Here is a 26,170-nt window from a genome sequence, read left to right as displayed (position 1 = left end):
TTAAATCAGGGCCACAGGAAGCCCAGGCTCCTAAATAAGCCCTCATCCTCTAACCTATGACACCATAGGGCTCATATGTGCTAGTGAGGCCTTCCCCAGCACCCTCTGGAAATTGCCATCTGAGCCATGTAACCACCAACCCCTTCCCAGCACTTCCCATCCCCTTCCTTGCTTTTTCTCCAGAGCATATCTCAGCGCCCTATGCAGTATTATTTCCCTATAACGTAAGTTTGAAGACGGCACAGATTTTTATCTATTTTAATCACTGCTTTATCCACAACACCTAAAACAATACTAGGTGCTCAATAAATCTTGTTCGTGAGCCCAACAAAGAAGGAGAGGTATCAAAGGAGAGCCCCAGGAAAACCAGCTGCCCTCCTAACGTGCGACAAGGAGCCACCCAGAAGCTCTGCCCACCCCTCACCACGGACTTACTTGGCTCCAAGGTTGCCTTTGATGATGGGGGCTGTGACCACACTTTTGCCCTTCATAGGCTGGCTAATCACAGAGAGTGGAACTGTGATCCGTGTCGGTAGCTTCCCCTAGAAAGAAAAAGCAATCAAGTTTATGGGATAGGAAGAAAGAAAAACACCAAGTGTCACCTCCAGGGCTGTAAGAGCTGAGAAGCCGGCTCTCAGATGCCTTCATTCCCTGTACCCTGCAGGTTCCCAATATTCCTGAGGTACGGTCCACAGAGTCCTCACGAAACTGCAGCACATACGCTCTAGTTAAGGGCTCCTATACTACATTTAGGGGTCGCCTGGTCTGCTATCATCCTCTTTCATGCTGCCTCAGCAGCAACCACGTGTAACTACTCTCATCAGGACGAAATGTGGACCTAAATCACAAAGGAAAGTGGATGTTCTCTTAAGCACTGTAAGAGTCTGAGCTCCTTAGAGGGGAGGGTCTTACTCATCTGTGTAACCCCTGATACTTGGCACTCAACGACTGTTTGAAGTAAATGTGAGGAAGGACAGAGGCACTCAAGAATTAACACAGTAAGTGCATAACTACTGCTTCAGTGGAACACAGGCTCACTGGTGGGGAGCATACTGCAGAAAATGCTAGATTAGGAACAGGTCACATTCTCCAGGTGCTGTTTCACAGAGATAAGAGAGGTTAGTTAGGGGACACTAACAATAAACTCAACCAAGTGAAAAGTCCAACCCCAAAACTAATAATGCCTAAGAGGAACAAAAAAGAAGCTGAAAAGGCCTACTCTTTGGGATTTCATTGCATTATCTGTTTTTAGGTTGCCTGGTTTTTAACCCTTGGCTCGTAATAAAATTTATAGACAGTAAAATCACAGGTGTAAACCTGATTTAAAAAAAATGATTCAAGAGGGGTGGTTAAAAGAATGCTAAGAAAAGGCACTGGCATTTCCTATGGACAAGCTAGTTCTAACAAAGCCAGGCACTTAGGCGCAAAACTGCATTAGAGCTGACACAATTTGTAACCCATTAGAAAGCACTTAAAGATGTCAACAAGAAACAGAATATCACGAGATGGTGCCTCTAGGTGGATTTACTTATGGTTTTATTTTCTTAAGAATGCCTTAGATACTTAAAGACATTTCAGGCCACCAGTATATTTGCTGCAATTGTCCCTTTGTGCACTAGCCTAACTAGCTGACCAGAAAGGGAAAATTCAACACTTCTTGCCCCACTAAATGCTCTCCAGTTATATCTATCCAGATCAATTATAACAGGGTAGACGCCACTGGGTACTAGCTTCCTATGTTTAAGGATTCAAAAGAAATAAAAGTGGATCAAGTAAGCATTGTTTCCTTTCTTATTTTAACTTCTGTGATATAAGAACCTAAATATTTCCTTTTAAGCTACTCTATATATCAGGATTTGTTGTTTATGTTGTCCTTCCCCTGTCACTCTGGCTTTTACCTAAATTACTGAGGTTTCACTATACATATTGCTTAGTAAAGTAAAACTATGTTTTATACTGTTCTTATGCACCCCACTACACAGAAAAGTGCTCCTTGTCTAAAAGCTAAAGAATAAACACACATGTACCCAGAAACACACCTATGTTGATATGGGAATTTGGTTTATGATAAATGCAGTATTTTAAGTTAGTGGGGGAAGGGATAGTCAATGATGTTGGAATAATTTGAAAACATAAGAGATTTCTACCACATCATTTATAAAAATATATTTCAAATGGATTATCAGTTTTACTTTTTTAAAACAGAGTATTGTATGAAAATAAAGTGTTAATGTCTCTAAAACCCTGGGGGAAGAAAGGCACAAAACACAAAACCTAGGAAGCATAAAAGAAATGTTGATAGATCTAATCAGGTGAAATACCTGTAGAGCAAAACACTCCATATGCGAGGTTAAAAAATGACAGAACAGAGGAAAACATTTTCTACACATACAAAGAAGTAATATCCAGAAGATATAAAGGGCACCTCAAACAATATACAAAAGCTAAACACTCCAGAAGATAACTACCAAAAATTTATTTACCGCTGGAGAGCACATGCCAATCTCTATAGGAATGGATGGCCAACCTCACTACAGAGTAGGGAAACAAAAGAGGAAAAGAACTCTGAATGTCACCAGTCAGCTAGCTACATAAAGTTAAAAAAAGACATGATATGCGGCACTGGTTAGGGTGGACAGGAAACAGGACTTGTTGATGGGAGTATAAGATGACCTTTTTGGCAGCACAACTGGAGTATCCAAACTTCCAATATGTATACTTCCCTGGCCCCAGTCTAGGCACCTTTGCTCCAGAAAAACTTATACATGTTCACATATACACATACGAACATTCAGTGTAGCACTGGTTTAATAGCGAAAACGTGTCCTTTAAAAGAATGGTTAAAGCACATCCCTTCTATGGACTACCACAGTATCGTTAAAAAGGATGTAGTCAGTATCTGTGGAGGATCTAGACAATCCCTAAGACATTCTTTTAAGTAAACAAAGAAATCCACAACAATACATAGTGGAGTTTTTTTTGGTTAAAAAACTATGTGCATATGTATGAAAACGCTCAGGAAAAGGACTAGAAGAATAAATGCCAAAGTACCAACAGTAATTATAGAGAGCAGTGAAAGAAATTTTGTATTTTACTCTATGTACTTCTGTACTGTTTTAATATTTTTAAAGAATGTATGATCTCGGAAGCTAAGCAGGGTTGGGCCTGGTTAGTACTTGGATGGGAGATCACCTAGGAAGACCAGGCGCTGCATGCATAAAAACAAAAAATAAGGGATTGTAAACTGACAAGGTCCTTGTAATCTGTGAAGTCAGCCAAGGGTTGCCTCACCTGAGGCGGGGGGATAAAAATATATGCACGTATTACTTTCACAAATTTGTTTCAAATTTGTTTCAAAATTAAATAAAAAACCTATTTATAAATAAGCCTGTTGGGTCAAATGAGGCGAAAAAGACAGGGCTTCTAATTTCCATTACTAAAAAGAGAAGTTCCCCAAGCAGAAGCGCTATTCTTCACCACCAATGGTACTCACAGCCTGGGACGTGGAAACAACCGTGGTGCTGACAGGCACCTGCCGCACAGTGGGGGCTCCTGTGCCAATGCTGATGGGGGTACTTGCAGCCCCCGAAGCCACGGCCACAGTCTTGGATACAGCAGCATTCATACTGGGCAAGGACACTGCAGAAGTATGAACAGCTCCAGAACCACTAGCCACTGAGGACCCCTGCTTGGCATGGGTTGCAACTGTGATGGTCTGGCCTGCTTTGGGAGGCATCACTCCCAGGCCCTGAACGATGCGGATTGTGGCAGCTGGCTTTGCTTCTGAAGATGCCACTGTGCTTTTCCCCTTCTGTTCTGCCACACTTACACCAAGTGCTGGCATCAAGCGAAAAGCTGAACTTGAGGCTTCTGCTGGCTTGAGGTCAGGAGTCACTTTGACCACAGTGGTACCTGTTGGAGTGGATGAAGGGGCACTGGCTGAACTGGCCTTGGCAGGGCTATCAGCAGCATGGACTGGATTGGAAGTGACGTGTAAAGTAGCAGAGATGCCTTTGCCCGCTGTACCGCTTCCTGTCCCGAAGAGGTCCTGGGTCAATTTGACTGTGGTAACCTGGGACTTGGCCAATGTGGCCATCATGTCCGGAGTGATTCGCAGAACCGTCTGGCCTTTGGCATCTGTGGTGATGGAAGAGGGTGGCAGACGCAATACGTCCTTACCCTGGATACGGAAGTTAGTGGCTGTGAGTGGAATGCTGTTGCCTGTCTGGGGCTTCACACCAAGCTGCCCAGTGATTGCCACCTGGGTGGGGAAGAAACATCACTGACCAAAGGATTCACAATGTTACATTAGTTACGTAACATAATTAGGCAAACCTCCATTTCATGAGTGTATGTGTTTCATATATTTTTCTAACTTTTTTTTTAATGATAAACATTCACAAAGAGAACAGTATAATAAATCCATGTACCTATCACCCAGCTTCAAAAGTTATCACTTTTCAATCTTGCTTTAACTATCCTTCCGTATTTTAGGGATTGGGGAAGAGGGAACAGACATATTTTAAAGTAAACCGGTATATATTACTTTGATGATCAACGCCTCTGTACACACCCCTAACCTAGAAAAGGACTTTTGAATTAAAAAATAATTGCCTATTATTACCTGATAACATATTCCCATTTCCCCAACTGTCTCAAAAACGTCTGTCTGCAGTTGTGCTGACCATCATTTTGAGAGCATTAGCAAGGCCAAACTCCCATGTGTAATAGATGTAACCCTTCTCGCCTCAGGGACTTTCTCTGCCACTTGAGCAATCTCCCCTCTCTCAACTGGACCAGTGTCACCAGAATGCAAACATGCTGTAATAGTTCCCATTCTAAAATACAACAAACTCTTGCTTTACTCCACATCTCCCTCCCCCTGCCCCACTCCACTCTGCACGACTCTAGCCCCAGTTCGCCACTCTCTTCATAAGCAAAATTGCTCTAAAAACTACCTATATTCACCATCTCCATTTCCTTGCCTTACATTCACTTTTGAACTCATTCCCAAAAAGTCACTAATCCACTGGACGCAGTCAAGTTCATTCATTACCTATATTCAATGAGCAGTCAATTCTTAGGCCTCATATCACTCACACTTTCATACACCTGATGCACGTGCTACCTTCAAGAGCACACTTTTCTCTTGGTCTGCCTTACAAGGCCTCTACACCTCAGTGTTTTCTATCTCAGAAAATATCATCAGTATCTATTCAGTCACTCAAGCCAAAGGGGTCATTCTGGACTCCCTTCCCTCAGACGCCATAATCAAACCACCAGAAAATCACAAGGGCTCTACCTTCAGCTCTAAATTTCAGAATCCCAGCACTTCTTACCACTTGTGATGACTACTCACAGGAAACCAGTATTACCTCTCACCTGGACTGCTGCAACTACCTCCGACCTGGTCTCCCTGCTTCCACTCTTATCTCCTGAAGTCAATCCTATGCAGCCAGGGGTTTCTTTAAGTGTAAACTACACTGAGTCATTCTGGCTCACAATTTTTCAATGGTTCCCCACCACGTTTCAATTAAAATCAAAGTCTGATGTGATTAACCAGTGGCGACCTCTCAAGCAACCACCTCCTAACACTTCCACAGTTGCTTACTAAGCCTTAGCCACAACGGCTTTTCTATTATTCCTCAAACATATTCTTGACTCAAGGTATTTTCACTTGCTCTTCCTATTCCTAGAATGCTTTAGCTCCAGCTAATCATAACATGGCATTCTCTCTAACCTCATTCATCTCTCTCAAATGCCACTTCCGCGGACAGGCCTTCTTGATCGCCCTAAACAACACACTGCACTCTCTACCCCACCTCCCACTTACTGTTGTTCAGAGCCCCTACTATACTTGCTTGTCTCCTAGTTCTATGTGAATATGCACAAAGAAGGGACTTAGTCTGTGTAATATGCCACTAAATCCCCAATACTCTGGACAGTGCCCTGGCACACAAAAAGCACTTAATATGTATTTGTTTGATGGAAAAAAAAGAACATTTCTTTATCATCATGTGGTTCCATTTCTTCATCTGTAAAAAGGGGATAATAAAAGTGCCAACTCCATGGTGTTATGATGAAGTTATTTAAGATTTATAAAATGTTCAGCGAAGTACAGGCACATATTAAACACTCCTATCAGTACTAGTTGCTATTCTGCCTAACATTTTTTTGAAGTTCAATTGTTAGTCTTGCATATTCACAACCAAGAAAGCAGAGATGTATTCTTTTATTAATGGTAAAATGAAATGCCAATAACATATATAAATTTATCTAAATTATTTCATGGAGAGTCTCCTTCAAAACCAGAAACTCAGCTACTAAATCTGAATTACATGGAAAGGAACAAAAGAAATCTCTTCAGCATCTATAGAGCTTGCACTGCCCTTGGTGCGAACTCATACTTGAAACGCCTGTGAACTAAGGAGCAAAGACCACAAATTCACTGAGATCTCTGCTGTCCTCTGCTTCAGGTCAAAGGAATCTGATCCCACTGACCTGCTTGATAATGTTCTGTCCGGTAACGTTTTGAATGACAGCGGCTGTGGAAGCACTCGGAGCAGAGCTCCCAGGAGAACTCGTGGCTGGCTTGCTTGTAGGGCTGGCTGTGGCAGGAAGACTTGTCACCGTGAGCCCCGTTTGCCCAGGTCCTGGTCGCTGCACAGTGGCTGCTGCAGTCTGAGCTTTGACTGGAACGGTGGCCATTACTGTCTAGTTCAGAGCATGAGGCCGAGAGCTTAATTAGACATTAAGATGTAGACCAGCACACCACCATCCAGGAAGTGTGCCTATAAAACTACTTCTAATCTAAGAGCGCTTAAGGCTCACTACTCTATATAATATACCCTTTTTACAGTAAAGGAAACAGGCAGAAGATCAAACTTTTCTCTAAAACTACATAACCAGTTAATGGCATGGCAAGAATAGAGGCACAATGGAAGGAACTTGAGATTTAGAGTCACAGGTCTGGATTTAATCCCGCCTCTACGAGAGACTTATTACAACCCTCAGTAAATGACTAAACTTCTCAGAAGTTCTGATCCCCAACAGGTAAAATACAACTTATAAAAATGCTTACCCAGATGTGAACATTAAATGAGTTGCTGTGATAAACATCATCAGTAGCAATAACATAAGGCTCTTCAGTCCTTACCCAGACTGCCCGTTTGATCAACAGCCCTCCTCTGGGTCCGCTGTCCCTGTTTACCTGGGGCATGACTTTGGTCTGTGTAGCAGTGGTCGGAACTCGAACCTGTGGTCCTGCTGGCATTGGTGGCAGTGTCTGTGCCGGCCCTGCTGACTGCTGAGTAACAGCAGGCAGGCTAGGCTGGGCCACCACCCGTACCTGGGGTAGTCCAGCCGAGCCAGAGTGGCTCACGACACGGGCAGCAGCCTGAGAATTTGGTGGAGTCTGACTGGAAGCTGGAGAAAGCATTGTTCCTAGCTGTGGCATTGTTGGGGAAGATACCAGAAGAACACTATGAGGAGAATCAGGGAGAAATAAAAACAACCAACTTAGGACATGCATATAAAAGGACTTTGGAGGGAGAAAGCTACAGAAGAAATAGAAGAACTTACCCTGAGCTAGATTTAGCCGGTTCTGAGACAGTAGTGGGGCCACTTTTGTTGACTGCTGATACAGGTGGAGGGGAGATAGGAGTAGCAGGCAAAGCTGGAGTTGTAGGGGTCACAGGTGTGACTGGGGTAGCTGGCATGCTGGAGTCACTGAGGCTCATCTGGCTCTGCTCAGAAGGGCCACTGCTAAGCACCTTCATTGAACTCTCCTTGCTACTGGACTTCTACAAGCAGAAGAGAAAGAGAAATTCACAGGCAGATTTAACAAAGGCCCCCTATGGGAAGGCACAGCCCTTATGGTTCCAGATGCACTGAGCTAAGGGAAGGCCTAATAGCCAGCACCCCCAAAACCACTAAGCTACATGCTCTCAGGAGGTCACTTACCACCTTGGATGGGGGCTTGGGTTTTTGCTGAAGGGCTTTCCTGGCTTTAGCTGCAGCTGCTTGTGCTTGGTGAATTCGCTCTGTGAACAAAAGTGTAAGCTTCAGCAACAGTTTACTCTCAGCACAGTTAAGAAGGTAGTTTCATTAAGAGCCAAGACCTCATTGGTGGGCTAAGTCCTATCTTTACAATCCTGTCCCGTCTGAACATCATTGAAAAGCATAATGGAATTGGGGCAGAAAGTCAGAAGCATCCCTAGTCTAGTTGGACACACTGCCCAGGTCTCACACACCAAACTCTTCCTCGCTCCGGTCACGATGCAGGTAGATCCAGAGCTTCCGTCCAATGTCATATTTCACACATGGATCTTTTTCATAATGCAGCCGATCCAGTGCACCACTCACTACTGTATTCACCTAAGAACCAGAACAAAGGGGATAAGGGACAAGTTAGATCAGAAACTGGAGAAAAATCACTGGGTATAAGTCACAGCTGATAAACATCTTATCTCAGCCTGGTGGCACCAATAACTCACTATGTATCACCTGGCAAAACAGGAAACACTTAGGCTCCTGAGAGAATGAATTGTCACTTGAAGGACATGGTGAACTAAGACCTTTAGCAGAAGCGGAAGGAAAGCTTTGAGTCCAATTTGTGCTTCACTGACAGCAAGAGTCTTAGGTTATCACTACTTGCATTTCTTGAGATACCCTTCTTTCCTCCATTGTTTTTTAAAATTTTTTATTATATTTCAAATTTCGTTGTAAATTCTCTTAAAACCTTTATGCAACAAAACAAAAATAATTTCTTCATCTTACCTGAGTGCTGGTGACATCTGGTGCAAGAAATTGTGAGTCCTTGAGCAATTCACAGATCTCTGCCCGAGTACCTTCTCCATTAGGCAGTCGGGCCGCAGCATCTCGAACTGATGACATCAGAAAACGAGAAGTCCAAGAGTCAAGCAGGGCTTCCCCTGAGGAAAACTCTTCCTGTCCTTGCTCTGGTGGGTGAAGTTCCCTGAGGTTGTTTCTCTACCTTACTAAGACTTAGCCCTGGGCAGACACTGCCCTCTAGGGGCAGTTTTCTATACCCTCTTCACATTTAGCCAAGACTGTAGTTTCATCACATCTCAGAATTATTATAAACAAAGGTAACAAACCATATCTTGGCCGTGCTATAATAGAAATCGGATACTTTCATATCACATTACAGCTGTCGCATACAACTTAAAATATCATTTCCATGTATCAGTATTTGGAAATTACAGGAGTTATAAGATCTACTAGTAGATCTTGTCATTTAATATCATGATAAAAATATATTTCTGCATGATAAATTTAATATTTTGAAAACTATTTCAGTATGACTGATTTCTTTTGTAACTTTATGCATCTTATTTTATTTATTTAAAGACATAATTCTGAGAAGGAGTCCATAGGTTTCACCAAAATACTCAAGAGGTTCATGACACAAAAAAGGTTAAAAACCTCAGCTTTAAAAGAATCATAGTCTAGAGGAAGCAAATTCCTATATTAGCTGGCCCGTGAATAATTCCTGAATGAAAATAAATTGGAGTGCAGACTTTGGGGAAGAAACACTGATTCCTGATAAATCTCTAGGAGACAAAATTCCCCTTTCCCAAATTCCTGAGGGTGGGGGCACAGCTGACAAGAGGAAAAAAAGTGATCCGTACCAAGAGACAGGATGGTGACATAGGCAGGCCGGTCAGAGCGCAGCAGGGAGTGCTCCCGGGCCTTGTTGAGCGAGGTCTCCTTATCAAACACACCCTTCACAGGCCCCACTACAGACTCAAAGCCATGCATGCGGAAGGTGAACGCCTTATGGGGTTGGCTATATCTGTAACGTTCCTACCAAGAGAAAAGGCACAAGGCTAGTAAGTATGAGAGCGGTTCTCCCTAGAGCTCCTATACTATTGTATGGAGAGATTAAAATGAGAAGGAAACAGGCTATTCTACTAGGAATACTAACTGAACTACGGTGGGAAAAGGATGATCCCCAAAGTGCTAGTCACCAGCAAAGGGACAAAGAGATAAACATAAACATATTTTGCTATCTAGAAGTAAAGGTCATCAAAACATTCTTCACTGCCTTTCCTCACACCATTTCTGTCTCTAACAAACAATCCTAATAGGATCTCCAAGGTTAAAAATGTGAATTTTCTCTAAGAATCTGGACTCAAGGAGAGCTGCTCTCTGCATGACCTCACAGATGCAGAGGTTCACACTGGGTTCCAGCTGTTTCTTACCTGCTCCTGAAAAGCTCGCTTCTCCTCCCCTGTGCTGGGCCGCACCACATAGTCAGTCCTTCTGGAACATAAAGAATTTTGTGAAATCTAAAAAACTGAACTCATAAAAACAGAAGGTTGAATGGTAGTTACCAGGAGCTGGTAGATGGGAGAATGGGTGACTGTTGGTCCAAGGGCACAAACTTCCAGTTATAAGATGAAAAAGTTCTGGGGGTCTAATGCACAGCATGGTGACTCCAGTTAACAATACTGTTTTATATACTTGAAAGTTGCTAAGAGATCTTAATGATTATTTTCTCACCTTACAAAAAAGATTGGTAATTATGTGAGGTGATGGATGTGGTAATCACTTCACAACAGATACATGTATCAAATCAACACTATGTTATATGCCAAACATATCTCAACAAAACATGGGGAAAAGAAAACGGACCAAACCAGGCTGAAAACAGTCACATGGGATGATGCGATACAAAGAGCTCGAGACTAGAGGTCAAGATTCCAGCCTGTGTCCTAGCACTAACCTTGAACAGGGCACTTAACCTCATGCCCCAAATTCTTTATAGGTGACCAATGAAGATGGATTAGATGAATCATTCTCAAATGGAAATTGGAGGGGAATTCAGAGAAAAAAGTATGCCCACCTACAAGATAGATCCCACCCTCCTCTACGCAATCCCCTTCCCAATTCAGAATCCTTTCCTCAGGGAGCCACTCTTACAGATGGGAGGGTATTGCCCTCCTCGGGTATGCTGAGGCAGGGAAGAACCAGTGGACTCCAGGGTTCTCTAAAGTTCATTAAAGTTCTAACACACTAAGAAATGTTAGAAAAACCATGGCAGTACCTTACACTAGGGTTTCCTAGACCACCACCCACCATTAGCATATTATACTCACACCCGAGGAACAGGGGTCATGCCATCTGAGCTGTCTTCATTTTCCTGATGGAGAAAAGGAAGACATCGACAGGTAAATGGACTAAAAAAAATGTGGCTAAATAAAGGGCTCTGAAAATCCAATTAAGAAAGACATGATATTTCTCGAAAATCATACCTTGCAGAATGCCTGGTCTTTGGTTTCTAGCCACAGCTGGAAGAGTGCAGCTAATTCCTTTTCATTATCTTGGGACTGGCCTATGAGAATTAAAGGGCAAAAAATAATGTAAGGTATTACTCAGGATCCCACTTTCTCCTTGCTATGTCTATGCCAGAGAGAGAACCTATCAGGATCTGCAGCAATGGTCCTTTGCACACATTATCCCTTCAGCCTGTACTGCCCCTCCATCACTGTCTGCCCAGATCACCCTTCTTGGATGTCCCCCTAATGAAATCATTCACTCAGTAAATGTTTGCTGAGTAGCCATTGTGCGCCAGACACTACACACTAGAGTTACTCAGTGACCTCAGTCTCTTGCTTCATGGAGTTTGCAGTCAAGTGTGGAAAGAGCATATATTATATAAAATCAAAAAGTGGCAGGTGTCACAAAGGATGTTAAAAAGCTTAACCTAGGGAAGTTATCTTAACCTTGAAGGGGGTCTTCTTCTGGCTAATTGGGGCAAAAGGCATTCTACGCACGGCGCAGCAAGAAAGTGGCCCCAAGGCAGAGGAAAAGCTTGACTGCCCTTGACCTGCCTTAGAAATAGATGAGTACTTTGCCTCTGTGCCTTCCTCCCCTATCACTCTGTCCAGACTCCTACTGTGGCACTTATCATATGATGATACCTATGTCTTCTCTCCACACTAGGAGCCACGGAAATCCAACGTCACCCAGGTCTGCTTAGGTGAAGAAGGCATCTTCCAGGGCCCGCCCTTCTCAAAGGCTGCTGAGATAACCTCATGATGGTCTCTTACCTGTTTTCACTAGTCAATGCACAATTCTATCCCAGAAAGTGCTAAACTTTCTTACCCAGGGGTGACTCCCAGTACTCCCATTCTGTCTTCTAGAAATGCTACTTTATAATCAGTAAATTCTCCTGCAGCCTAATCCTCTTCTCTCAATACGCACTTCTCTCAACAACTTTTACTTCCTTGTCTGGTATGAAATCTGGTTCTTCCTAATCCTTCTACCTTGGGTATGCTGGCTATTCTCTCACAGCCATGTCCTTCAGAGTTGAGTTCCTCCCTCAACCCCTGATGCCAGACTATTTCTCTCCAGCTCTTCTGGAAAATCACTATCAAACAAATACCTGGTTCCTAAGGCCCTTACCATCCACCTGTACCTACCTTGTCCCCTGCTCCTCACAGGCACTGACTTAATCACTCCTCCTCACAGAATGCTGGTCCGCCTTGCTCCTCACCAGTCCACTTCCTGCTTTCATGCTGGGTAACTGCCACATTCATACAGATGGTACATCCAATAGCTTAACCTCTCAGTTCTGTGACCTCAGTGACCTCCTCCACTCCACCCTAGCCACTCGTTCCCAAAATCACAACTGGACTTCATCATTACCTAAAACTGCTCCATCTTCAAAACGCCTAATCCAGTGTTTCTAAACCCTGGCTCCAAATAAGAATCACCTGGGAACTTTTAAAATACCAAGGCTTGCCTCCCACCTCCTACAATTAATCAGAACCTCTGTGAGTAAGGCATAGGTATTAATATTTTTTAAAAGTTCTCCAACTAATTGGGGTACACAGCCAGGGCTGAGAACCTTTATACTAGTCCACACATTCTGCCCCTGACCACAATCACCTAGCCTTCTTCCTTGTTTAACTACTCCCACCAAAACATTACTTTGACTCAAGAGAACTGTTAGTCCACTTCTTGAGTCCCACTAGTCCCCTACCTTCACTCCCCTTCCCCCATTGAATTCAGAGTCTATTGCCATCATCTCAATAATACCTTTACCAATACAGTAATACCTAATACCTCTGCTCTATCTGCATCATTCCAATCTAGCAAAACTCAAATTCTAAACTATCCACATTCTCCATGCCTCAGGTCAGACAGCCGAGGGCTGCCAAGGAAACATACAAAAAGGGAAAGAATATCACTACAAATGAATGACAAGCAGCCTCCACTGGCCCCAACACTGCCTGGCAATCTAATGTTCTCTCTGGTCAAGCTGGTTTCCCATGCTCCGTACTTCTTCCCCACTCTTTGCAACCTCCCTTCTCACTCACAACAGACCAACTCGCCTCTCTCACTTCCCACTTTAACAGAAAAGCCAGCAGACCAAATTCCTTGAAACCTTCCACAATAAAACCTACAAGCCTACTACTGAGTTTTCCATTATTTCCTCCTACTATACAATATGGACTACCTCCCACCATCCTAGACCAATCTCTTCCCCTCATCTCAGGAATTTATATGGTAAATTTTCCCTTCTCTCCTGTATTTTCAGCCTCCTTCTTTCCACTGTACTCTTTCCATTAATACCTAAGACTCAAAGTTTCGCTCATTAAAAAAAATTACTTCTCTTGGTCACAAGTTCCCCTTACTAACCTCCCCTCCTTGCTAAACCTCTAGAAAAATTGTTTATATTGTCAAAAAAAAAATAATGGAGCCACTTTAAAATGGAGCCAGAGCTGCCATGCCAGACGAACTGCCTTTCAAGTCTTACACTTCGAACCTTTGGAATGTTAAAACAGGGCAAAATAACTTTGGACTAGGCCTAAGACAGTACTGTGTCCCAAAGAATTGTTTGCAAAGATAACAAGAAGCAGTTATTATGGCTACTGTACTGATATCTAACAGACTGAAAATTAAAAACATCATTTAGAATTAGCCTTACTATGTTATCTTATCTGCACCAATATAAACATTTTCCTTCTATTGATGTAATTGTTCCCCTTCCCTTTCTCATAAATACCCACTGCCTGTCTCCTAATTGGAACATCATCTGGGCTTGTGCCTGAATCAATGCTTCCTAAATAGCTTTTCTTTTTTACCTCAAATAAATGTTCATTGCCTCTTACTTTGAAAAGACTTTTATTTTTAGGTTAACAAGATTCACTGTCTCTTTATATCTTTTTTTATTTTTTATTTTATTTTATTTTTTTTATTTATTCACTGTTTCTTTAACCAGTGGTGTACAGGTAAATCTATAACCGGCTGCAGGAGAGGGGGCCCTGCCTGGAAGCATTTGCAGATGTCTGTGGTATACATTAAGGGCTGTGTGCCCATAAAACTTTGTTGATGTCTGTGCTATGGCTACTCTGCACTATGATGGCAGGGCTGAGCAGATGCAACGGAAAGCATCTGGCTCACAAGCATCTAGTCCTTATAACATTTGCCAACCCTGCTGTAAAGGTCCCACCATGACTGATTTCAAGCCACCAGGCTGATAGTTGGAAAGAGTTGCACAGTCAGCCATCAGGAATCACCTTCAGCTCACCACTGTCTTTTAACTCTTGCTATTCTAATAAGTAAAATCACTCTTACAAAAAAATTCATCATTCCTTCCACATCCACAAATCCAAGTCCACAATCAAGGCTAACGACCACTTCCCAATTCTCCACTCTCTCATTCCTTGGCTTCTGGGATTCAGCCATCTCAGGTTTCCTCCTAATGCTGCAGTCACTTGCTCTCCGTATGCTCAGCCTTCTCCCACTCAGTGTTTTCTGCCTTGAAATTTCCCAACACTTAGTCCTAGGCCTTCCTCTCTCCTCACCTAACAAGTTCTCCCTCAGCCTTTGGTTTTAAATGTTATACATTTGCCAACAACTCTCTACCTTGACTCTCTGGTCTGGATTTTAAACCCATATATCCTACTGCCTATTGAATATCTCCACTTACGTGCCTCAAAGGCAGCTCAAACTCAGCACATCCAAAATTAAACTCATGATCTTCACCCTCATTCAAGTATGAACCATCCTTCACAGCTGCCTACTTCAATAAATGGCATCTTGGTCCTCTTGATATAAATCTAGCAAATATGCTTGACAGCAATCTTTCTTCATTCCCATATCCAATTAATAACCAAATCCTGTGGCTTTTACCACTTACGAATTTTCTTAGATTTATCCATTCTCTCAACCTGGGCCCAGATTATCTTTCCTACCACCACTGACAGATATTGCTTTCTCAGCTTGGAATGCCCTTCCCCTCTGTCTGACTAGCTCCTTCCTAATTATCAATATTTATGCTCACATACTCCTTCCTCAGGAAGGCCCTCCCTGACTGACTGCAGACTACACCAATGACTCATTATAACTTCCATCCTTCCTGGTACTTTTCCCTTACAGAATGTATAAGTCTGTTATTGCATTTGAATGACTATTTGTTACCCAAACCAAACTCTAAAATCCACTAGGGGAACAAACTATCTATAACTTCCAAGCCATTATATCCCACAGCACCTAACACAATGCCTGATACCTAGAAGCTGCGTAAATATTATAAGAATGAATGAATCTACGGCTTGCATAAGCTTCTCTTCACAGATCACTTGAGTTAAAAAATAAATAAATAAAAGGTTTGTGAATCTCCATAGGTAGTCGACAACTCGATTTTCCTCTTATCACCATCACCAGGTAACAGTCACCAAGTTATTTCAGGTGCACGTTACTACAACTTACACAGAAAGTGGAACTTTATAAACTTAAAACAAAAATAAGAACCCTGTTTCTTAGAAATAGCTTATTCAGAGCTGTTCAACATCTTGTTGCACATTATCCTCAATAACAAAGCCCATTTTTAGAAAAGAAAAATAACATCACGACTACAAATCAATCAAAAACCATAGGTATGTATGGTTAATATAAAAACTGATTCTATTGTGAAATACCCCTCCAGATTTAAATTTAGCCAGCACCAGAGTGCACAGTAATAGAAGAAATATTGTACCTCAGCCTCAGCCAAAATCCAATGGAGGCAGGGGAGAAGGGTGAAATGCAGACCTTGAGTGCCAAAGGGGTCTTGAAGGAGGCTTTTACTTAGCAAAATAAGATTTAACACTGTCCTTTTCGAATTTTTATTGGACCATACCACTGAATAGAAGGCAAAAAAAGTTTAAGGGAGGAAATGAGAAAATAAAAACCTAGTGTCATGGGTAGGTAATATGAATTACTTACCAAGCAATTTCCACTGCTGGGTTTTCTCTTTGAATTCAACAAATGGAGAGAAACTGGAAGGTACGGCTGCAAAAAAATGGATTACATAAACAAGCCACACAGGTCAGAGTGTTAAACTCAGAAAAACCAAAATCCCTGAGCTCTCAAACAACTTCTGAATGTTTCATAGTGACTCAAGACAGCAGAGACCTCCAAGGCAAGGCATTATGCAAAGCCACAGTGGTTTTAACTAGCAAAATTGTAGTTCACTATGAGAAATAATTACATATAGGGAAAGAAAATATATTGATCTTACATAAAAAAGGACCTTACCACGACTTTCTCCAGCAAGATACTGCAGGGCTGGTAGCACCAACTCTGCCCAGTTGGGGGACGCAGAGAACCAGCTATTGAGGGAGCTGGCGGGAGATGACTGCCAATCCAAAACCCGCTCCTCGAGCTGTAGAAAAGTAAAGGCAGAACCCAGTTAGTTTTCTATACTATACCAGCAATTCCACAAATGTGTCTGAGCAAGCTGGGGTGTACCTGTCCAGTTTGCCCAAGCCACAAAGCAAGTTAGCTGCAGAGTTTTGGGAAGAACCCAGAGTTCTGCTTCTTAAGCCATAGACCATTAAAGATTTCTACAACTTGAAAACTCTGATGTACATCTGACTTTTCCAAAACTCTTACCACAGGAAGGCTAGACTGCCCCTCCAGTAGCAAGATCTCTAAGAGAAGAGAGAAGAAGCTGGATGATATTTCATTGATTCCAAGGCAAGGTTTGAGGTCTTCAAGAGGCCTAATGAGAGAAGAACAATGTAAGAACAAAAAAGACCAAGAACACATCCACAGATTGGTTTAAGCCCTCCAAGCCTCCTGGCACCCATAAAAAAAAAAAAAAAAAGTTCGGTAAAGGACCATACTATATACTTTCTCTAGCAGGACCCTCTGGGATTCAGGACTTACAGGTTCAATGCAAACCAGATAGCACCAGGCACCAGTACTGGGTATAGCCCTCTGCTAAACCCTTCACCCTTGAGCAGTATTCCCTGTTGCCCACTTACTCCTCCTTGATAGCCTGCACAGACAGCGGAGATGGAGCCTGTGAGAGAGGTGCAATGCCTTCAGTGCTGCTCAAGGGCTCAGCCAACTCCTCTGCCTCTGATTTGATCATTTTTATCTTCTTCTTCTTCTTTTCCTCTTTTTCCTTAATTTTTTTTTTAAGGACAGCCAAGTCATATAGGGCTGGGAAGAAAAAGCAACATAAGTCATAGAACTGCATTTTTTCTACATCCAGGAGCATGGGGTCTTAGCAACATATTATTTTCCCAAAGCCCACAAATAAAAGAAAGAAAAGTCTCATTAATAAGACATTTTTTTTTTAACAAACCTAATGAGTGATTTACAAATGAATTTTAACACTTATTAAGAAGTCAAAGACCTGTCATGATTTTATATTCATTTTCCACCTAAAATCCACTAGAGGCAGTAACAATAGGTTACTGAAACAGACACAGGATCAACTCCAGTTTTTCGGTACAATGGTCAATAAAAATCACCTGTTACTTAGCTGCTCCTAAAATATATTAAAGGTTCTTAATGTTCTTTGATTCTTATCCCAATCAAAAACTCTTCTCTAATTTCATAAACATTCTACGATTTCATTTACTTTTGCAACATGTAGACATGCTCATGTAATTTAACACCATAGTCAGATGATGGCTACCTACAGATGACGTCATTTACCTGCCAGAGAACCTTTCCTGCCAGCATTTACTCGAGTCATGATGTCATTAAGAGTCAGGTCTCCTGTCAAAAGGTCCGGATGATCCTAGATGCGATATTCAGATATTTACTATTGAAGCCCAAAAACAGAGCTAAAACTGGAGGTTTTGCTAATTTACCTAACAGATAATTAGCTGTTACCTGCACTTGAGAAAATCATGTTGAATTAAAAATATGCAGAGATTAAAACTACTGCTCCTCATAATGGGGCACAGGAGAACCCAATTCCAATCTACTGCATGGCATTTATAGTCTATAAAGCTCTTTTGCATTCTTTATTTTGTGTGCTCTTCAAACAAACTTGTTAAGTACGTATCATTCTATTCCCCAGTCTGAAAATGAGATTCAGAGAAGTTAAGGAATTTGCCCAATATCACAGTAAGTGGAAAAGACAGAGAGAAGTCAGTTCTGATTTCCACTGTGGGACTTCCCATCTCACCGCTCGGCCTTAGACGGACCTCCTTTTCTTCCTCCACTATGAGCTCTAGCTTGGCTGCATTGGCAGTACCTCAATTCAGTGGAGTAACAGAAACAGTAAAAAGTGGGAAGAGTACAGGATCTGACTCTTGGCTCTGCCGCTTGCTAGCTGCAAGGCTGACGACAAGCTCTTTAACCTCTCTGAGCAGTGGTAAATGGATATGATGATTCATCTACAAGTCTTGTAAAGATTAAGTCAGACACTGTTAATCATGCCTTATAAGGCCAAAGCATGGGTCTTCTTATCACATCTTTGGTGTTTTACTAGCCTCTGTGGTTGCTCCTGTCCCCTAACAATGAGAAGGAAAGGGAGCAGAAATTAAGTAGCAACTACTTGTATCTTCCTTACCAAACCACATATATTAGACTGAAAACCACTTATGACCATATACACCCTGCCCCCAATCTTACTGGTTGATGTTTCCGCTTCTCATGGTGCTTCCTTAACATTATCTTCAGGTCACTGTCCCCCAGCTCTATTTTATCTGAGAGAAAATGAACCAAACCACATGAACTAGGCCATTTAGTAACGCAATGCTGAAATTTAGATCTTTCTAGTCATTTGTTATCATCAAAAATTAGGTGTTTCTCTGAGTTTCCCTTCTGACTCCTGGGTACTATAAGTATCAGCAATCTTAAGTCAGAGGATCAACTCTTTGGAAGTTTTTCTATACATTGGTCAAGACGAAAGACTTAGCTGCTCCTAAAACACATTAAAGGTTCTCAATGTTCTTTGATTCCTATCCCAACTAAAAATTCTGCTCTAATTTCACAGACATTCTAAGAAATTGCTATGGCTCTGGTTACCCCTTCCTTGTTCTATTACTGAATCGTCCCTTAGTATTGCTATTTTAAGATTCTGCTTTAATCCAAAGTATCAGTTGATCAGCTCCTAAGAAAAAAATTTCAAAGCCAAGAGGGCAAAAAGGCCTACCCACTTGTAAAAAAAAAGCAAAACTGTACAAATACTTCTCTGAATCTCCTCATTTTAAAGAACATCTTTTTGCTTTCCTGGCAGATAAGAATTTAGTACCCACTTCCCTCTATGGGAGTTGTCAGGTCTAAATTCAGATCTCCCAGGATGTCAACAGCATCAGCTCGGTTCTCACCTGCGGTTTTCATATCCGTGGTTGAAAGTGTAGGCACCACCCTCAGGGGCACCGCAGGGCTAGGAGAACGTGCTGGAGAGCTCGGAAGCCATGAGCTGAGATCTTCAAAAGAAAATTTTTCTTGTAAATCCAACGTGGCTGTGGACTCCAATAGGGGAGATAGGGTAAGTGGCCGTTTGGGTTCAACAAGGGTAAAAGCCAAAAACATGGAAGCCAGGGTTCCACCACTCCTTTCTGACCCTTCCCCAGATGAACTGGAGCACACTTAGGTCATTTAAACGGCTCTTCCAGGAAGAGAGACTTCAACAAAATGATGGGGTCACATTGCAGCAGGCCAACAGTCACTACTACTCTCCTGTAAGGGGAAAAGCAGTTCTCTCAAGTGGCACAATAGGACCAGACAGGCCTACTGTGGAGAGCCCTGCCACACAGGTATTCGTCTCAACTACACTCAAGTGCCACTTAAGCATCAAGGGTAAAAAAGGTATATAGTCATACCCCACCTAATAGGAATGTCTTAGTGCTCCAAGATCAAGTCACCACAGACAACTGGGACGACTTCTTTGCTGGGGAGATAAAACAGCTACCACTGGCTCCAACCAAATAACAAGCTGCTGGTATAATTCCAACACTTTAGCTACCCCAAGTGCCCAAGGACACTCACCCTCTTCATCAGATGACAGGGCTGTGTCACCACACTCCTCTTTCACTTCCCTCAAGACCTTCAAGTAGCGTTGCTGGGCCCGCCACTCCCGCTCCTCAGGGGTGCGGGATGGTGAAGGGCGCTTCTGCCGAAAGGGAAGAGCGGGGCCACTCCTTCGGGCTGTCTCCAGCAGGTCCTAGGAAGAGGTCAGATGGGAGTATACGCTACCTATCAGAGTGTTTGCTGGTACATTCTCTAAGTCTACATTTTCCTCGCTTCCTTGTTTAACAAACTTAATTTCCTCCCTCGGGATCACAAAGGAAGATGCACCTATATGAATGTGTCCAAAAAAAAGGGGCTGAACTGATTACAATGGGAAAATTCTGAGTGATGAACTACTCCATCGAGAATGAACACTTATTATACCAGACACCCAAATATCTCCATACTGAAGCTTAAACCACTGAGGGGCAGACCACTTTGCCTTGAAGAACCTCCAGGCTGGTCCAGTCCCGGGGCCACTGAGCTTGGTGTGCTGCACATTCGTCAGTGTTCAGAGGCCCGTGCGCTCTCACACAGCAATCCCAGAGCGACCTGGTTGTCTTAATAAGCCATGAAATCAACTTATTTATCTTGGTAACTACTGAAGGTACAATAATATTTCATCGATTTTAAGAGGTACCTTTTTTTCATGTTTTAACATCTCTGAAATCAGGGTACATCTTTAAACTGATCATAAAGATGGTATAGCTTAAATGTATGATGGCTCAACTGCTAGTATTTTTTTCTTAGTGATATCTTTTATATTTTGTACCACAATCACTTCTTGGAGTTGTGAAACCTTTGAGTTCATGTTTTATACCCAGTTCCCAGCATTACTCACACTCCGAGAAGCCAGAATCTGCTTCAGCAGCCGATGGAAATACTGCTGCTGAGAGCTGAGGTATCGCTTATACTGTGACTTGAAGCAGAGCTGCCGGTACTTGACCACCTCAGGGTTAAAGTGTCCATCTTAAAAGAATAGAGATACAACTATATATACATCACTCAACATATATTTAATGTGTGGTTAAAATGTAAACTCCTCTAAACTGGAAGACAGTATGGACGATGGGGAAAATAACCTATGTTTATGTGGAGCCTACAGGCCAGCTGGAGGACAGAAAATAAAGAGGTCAACTGATAAATAATATTCAACTCTCCTAAGTACTGTTAAGAAATTAACTTGAAGGAACTGTAGAGTAATGAGAGTTAAATCAGGAAAGAGATCTCTAAAGAATGATACATTAAATGAGGCCTGATTAAAGCAACTGTTAACAACTGATAAACATAGGTGAAAATTTTATGAATGTTTGTTGTATTATTTTTCAACTTTTCTATCTGCTTAAATTTTTTTGAAATGAAAAACTAGAAAGAAAATAAAGTAAATGGGAATTTTAAAATAAGAAGTAAAAATGGGAGAAAGGCGGAAGAACAGTAGGTGCTAAAGTAGACCCTGACAAGGAAGAACTTAGCGTGTTCCAAAACTTGAAGAAATGCTGGATGCCTAAAGCAGAGCAGGTTGTAGCTAAGGAGTGGCACGAAATGGTCTGACAATTTCCCTCCACATTCAATAAAAGCTGAGGCCCTAAAGATAGCCTGCAAGGCCCTTCATGACCTTTCTCATGCCACCTCTGGCCTCATCTTCCACCAGTCTCCCTTTTGTTCACTCTGCGCCACGCCCACTAGCTTCCATGCTGTTTCCTGAACAGGCCACATATGCTACTTTCTCAAAGACTTTGTATTTAAAGCTCTCCCTGCCTGCAATGATTCCTACCAACACCCAGTGTTTCCATGGCTTGCTTCGTTAAGTTTCCATTCAAATGTTATCTCATTGGAGAAGACGTACCCAAACACTGTATCTAAAACAGCTCCTTACCAGCTGTTTACCCTTTACCCTTTCTTATTCTTGGGTATTTTTAAATACCAACAAGTACTTGCTTACTTATTATGTTTTTCCCTATTAGAATGTAAGATCATTACTGTATCTCCAGAACCTCAAAGAATATCTGGCACATATTAGCTGATTAGTAAAAAAAATGGTTAAATGAACGGAAGTAAACAGACTTGAGATACATTTTTGAGGGAGAAAAATTAGACTTGCTGATACTTTGGATGCTAGGGCAGGAAGGGGAGCGATGCAGAGGTCAACTGAGCACATGGTACCTGGAGATCACTGGACGTGAGCAACTGGTACCACTGCCTCAGATAAAGAGGTCTAAGAGATCCATTGGGACCTATTAGATTTGAACAGGTAGGCTATGACGAGAACTGAGAGGAAGAGATTGAGAAGCTAATCTCAGAAAACTAAAATAAGGGGGTCAAAGTACAAGGTGTTTCTTTTCTTTCCAATTAACCTGAATAGTACCCAAGGTAACTAATAAAAGCAAACACTTAAAATAGTACCTGACACACAACTGCCACTATATAAGGGCCTTGCATATAATAACTCATTTAATCTTCATAACAACCCCATAAAGAAGGTGCTGCTAAATCTTCATTTTACAGATGAAGTAATTGAGGCATAGAGAAGTTAAATAACTTGCCAAGGTCACACAGCTAATAAAAGAGGAAATCGGATTTGAAACCAGGTAGCCCAGCTCCAGAGTCCAAGCTGTTAACCATGTTATGCTGCCTGTTGTAGGAAAACAGGAAATTTGACCTTCAAGAAGTGGGCCAAGAGTTTAATGCGACTGATGCTGTTAAACATACAGAAATTGGACTATAAAAAAAAGAAATTGGACTAATATTCTACTTCTTTGCCTGCGTACTTCTTTAAAGTTATATTCCATCAGTCTTTAGTTTCCTCAACACCTATACCTCTGTTTAAATATTTGGAGTATACCAAGTTAAAAAATATTTGAATTATTATTAAAATAAATTATTAAAATTAATGAAACTGTTTTTACTATTCTTAAAGCAACTACCGGAAAATTTTTAATTAAACATGTGGTTCATGTGCTATTTCTATTGACCTACACTAGGCTAGAGAGCAGTGAAAAAAGGAGTAGTACCAGACGAAGCTGGATAAGTGGGCAGGGGCTAAGTCACATAGAGGCCTGTAGGCTATGAATTTTATCCCAAGTGAAGGCGATTGGTAAATATTCTGCAAAGTGAAGTTTTAAGCAGCTCACTCTGGTAGCCATGTGGAGATGGCCGCTGAAGCAGCCCTGGCAAGAGTCATTAGTGAAGGGACGGTGAGTGAGAAGTGGCAAGTGTAGAGATAAGAATGGAACCTAAATGACAGGAACAGAAAGGAACAACGAGGGGAAGGTGGGTTAGCAAAGAAAAGGGGAGAGGGGATGCCAAAGACACAGGAGGAAACCCAGGACAGGAAAGAATCACTGATGCAAAGGGGGGAAAAGTATCAAGACAAAGCCTCAAATGCAGAAGGATCAAGAAGAGAACTAAAAGGCATCTGCTGATTTGGAAATTATATATTTACCGAAGAAACATGGAGCTGGAAAAAAATACTATGTGGAACAACTAGTGAGATATAATGATATGGACTATAAACTAGGTAACAACATGTCAATGTTAAATTTCATACTCAAATACAAAATTTAAGTACAGAAAATTTCTGTATTTTCTATATTTCTGCACCAATCATTTGTGATTATGTAAGAGAATGTTCTTGTTCTTCATAGATTAATATTGAAAAATTTAGGAGTGCTATGTCTCCAATACTCTCAAATGGTTCAGCAAAAAAAAAATAATAATCATAGTAAGTACAATAATATCAGAGTAAATGTGGCAAAATGTTGATAGTTGGGGAACCTGATGAAAAGTATATGGGTGTTCATCATAAATTCTTGTGAATTTTCTGTAGGAGTGAAATTTAAAATAAAGTTGAAGGGGGAAAAAAAGAGGTCACTGCTGGCATCAGCAAGAGCAGTCCTATGTGGGTAGTAAGGAAATAGCCACAAGGGAACAGGAGCAGAATAACTGAAAAAGATAGCTACAGACACGTTTCCAGAAGTTGAGGTAAAGGAAAATGATAGTGGACAATAAAAGGAACAGATGGTTAAGAATTCCTTTTAGAATGAGACCCGCGAACACATCTGTAGGTGGAAAAAGAGCAAGTGGAATGACTATCCAAGTAGAGAGGATACACAGGACAGGTTACCTGAGGAAACAAGGTCCCAGAGGAGGTAAAAGAAAAAAGGTTCAAGAGCAGAGGTTAATCTTAAACAGAAGGAAAAAAATCCTTCTTCCTCTAAGATAAGTAAAGTAGGTCAGAATGGAAATTAAAGCAGGACGTGGGGGCAGAAGCTGGAAGTGGGAATTTGGAGTTGAAGAGGAATGATCCTTTCCTTTATGAAATAGGAGATAAGAGAGTTTGATAAGCATTTGGAACTCAAAGAAAAAAGTGAATATTTAAAGCAGAATCAGAAAATACAATCAAAGGTAAAAGAATACCAAAAAGCAATGATAGTTTAATTAAGACTGAAAATCATAATAACCATAGTAATGTCTTCGGCAACACTGGAACTGAAATGTGATACTGAACAGAGTGAAATATGCAGAAATTCTGGTCTTGACACTCCTTGCTTGCACCCTTACCAGACTAACATATTGTTTTGTGGAAAGATACGCCAGTCAAACGGACTGTGGTAACATTACATAAGGTCCCCGACATAACGCCTCTAAAATGAAGAGGCTCCATGAGAAGAAACAGTTTATTTCCACCTGAGGGCCCTGGCTTCAGTGAAATAAGCCTGTAGACCACAGAGGGGAATTCTCCTTTAAATTAATAACCAACCAAGGTTTAAGATGCTAATTTTAAACCTTTAAGGTAATGGGAGGTTTGAAATGGTAAGTTTTTTGGCTCCAGGCTCCACATTTCTACAGCTGTCAAGTTGTCAAGTTTAACAAAACTCAAGGAGATACAGTGCTCTTTCAGGGCCTCCTACCAAAGCAAAGGACTGCTTCAGAACAGGGGAGTGGAAGAGGCTTCCCTGCTCCTCTCTATAGACAGAGAACACTCTGACTTAAGAGTAGCCCCAGACCATTTTTAAATCCCCAATGTAATAACTGATTCAGACAAGAATTATCAATGGGTGCTAAAACCAAAGAGCAAAACAAAAGCTTCTGGGAAATTAGATTATCACACAGTCCCAAAGTATCACTCCATAGGTTGTTTCTTAATTATAAAGAAAAAAAGGTACCCTTACAATCAGTACGTCTGGCAGACACCACTTAACCAAGGGATCAAACGTAGCATTACCAACGATGGAAAAACTGACATCATCTGCCTCCTGAGGTGATGATAGAAAAGAAAATCACATCTCCCATTTAGTATTCTTGGCAAAAAAAATGGTTAACCGAAATCCGATCATGGGAAAACAAGACAATCCCCCAGAAAACAGGATGTTTTACAATTCAAGTATCCTACCTAGGCTCTTCAAAAATGTCTTTGTTTTTAAAGACAAGAGGAACAAAAGGCAGAGGGCCTTAGATACAGGAAGCTAAGAGACATGCGATCCAAACACAATGTATAAACCTGGAATTGGTCCAAGATTTAAAAGGCAACTATAGAGAACATTTGAAAACTGAGAAAATTTGTATATGGGATATTCTATATTATTTACTCAATGCAAAATTTCTTGGGTGTGATATAGACTGTGACTATGTGGAAGAATATCCTTGTTAAGAGATACATGCTGAAGTGCTTGGCAGTAAAGTGTCATAATTTCTGCAGAAAAGTGTGTCACAGACACACATATACACATGTGTGCATGTAATAAAGCAAATGACAAAGGGTTTTTAAAAATTTTTAAAGACTAGTTATAAAAAGTTCCTCTAGGATGCTAGTAACATTTTATTTATATGGGTGGTGATTACACAGCTAAGTTCTTATTTTAATAAATCAATGAGTGATATACTCATGATTTAT

At 41.5% G+C, this 26,170-nt stretch overlaps 1 protein-coding gene across 5 annotated transcripts in view; it reads right to left on the bottom strand.

Annotated features, from left to right (window-relative positions):
• Positions 1-26,170, bottom strand: part of NFRKB (nuclear factor related to kappaB binding protein) — a 34,066-nt gene that overhangs the window by 3,275 nt on the left and 4,621 nt on the right. For 3 of the 5 annotated variants that reach the window (XM_016139284.2, XM_016139286.2, XM_036220608.1), the window contains exons 4-24: positions 21,119-21,246; positions 20,257-20,431; positions 19,593-19,730; positions 18,895-18,968; positions 17,968-18,052; positions 17,286-17,466; positions 16,912-17,020; positions 16,555-16,681; positions 16,243-16,308; positions 11,280-11,359; positions 11,124-11,167; positions 10,227-10,287; positions 9,654-9,828; positions 8,779-8,885; positions 8,253-8,376; positions 7,963-8,042; positions 7,582-7,802; positions 7,211-7,481; positions 6,502-6,714; positions 3,494-4,261; positions 436-542 (exon numbers count right to left, since the gene is read on the bottom strand). In XM_016139284.2, coding sequence (XP_015994770.1) covers positions 436-542; positions 3,494-4,261; positions 6,502-6,714; positions 7,211-7,481; positions 7,582-7,802; positions 7,963-8,042; positions 8,253-8,376; positions 8,779-8,885; positions 9,654-9,828; positions 10,227-10,287; positions 11,124-11,167; positions 11,280-11,359; positions 16,243-16,308; positions 16,555-16,681; positions 16,912-17,020; positions 17,286-17,466; positions 17,968-18,052; positions 18,895-18,968; positions 19,593-19,730; positions 20,257-20,431; positions 21,119-21,246 — 3,334 coding nt within the window. The remainder of the gene's footprint in view (positions 1-435; positions 543-3,493; positions 4,262-6,501; positions 6,715-7,210; positions 7,482-7,581; positions 7,803-7,962; positions 8,043-8,252; positions 8,377-8,778; positions 8,886-9,653; positions 9,829-10,226; positions 10,288-11,123; positions 11,168-11,279; positions 11,360-16,242; positions 16,309-16,554; positions 16,682-16,911; positions 17,021-17,285; positions 17,467-17,967; positions 18,053-18,894; positions 18,969-19,592; positions 19,731-20,256; positions 20,432-21,118; positions 21,247-26,170) is intronic. The other 2 variants (XM_016139287.2, XM_016139288.2) reach the window with 2 other exon arrangements.

The sequence above is a fragment of the Rousettus aegyptiacus genome, unplaced genomic scaffold (genome assembly GCF_014176215.1).
Source record: "Rousettus aegyptiacus isolate mRouAeg1 unplaced genomic scaffold, mRouAeg1.p scaffold_m13_p_5, whole genome shotgun sequence".
NCBI lineage: Eukaryota > Metazoa > Chordata > Mammalia > Chiroptera > Pteropodidae > Rousettus > Rousettus aegyptiacus.
The sequence above is the reverse complement of the archived record's forward strand: the minus strand, read 5'-3'. Positions and strand labels throughout refer to the sequence as shown.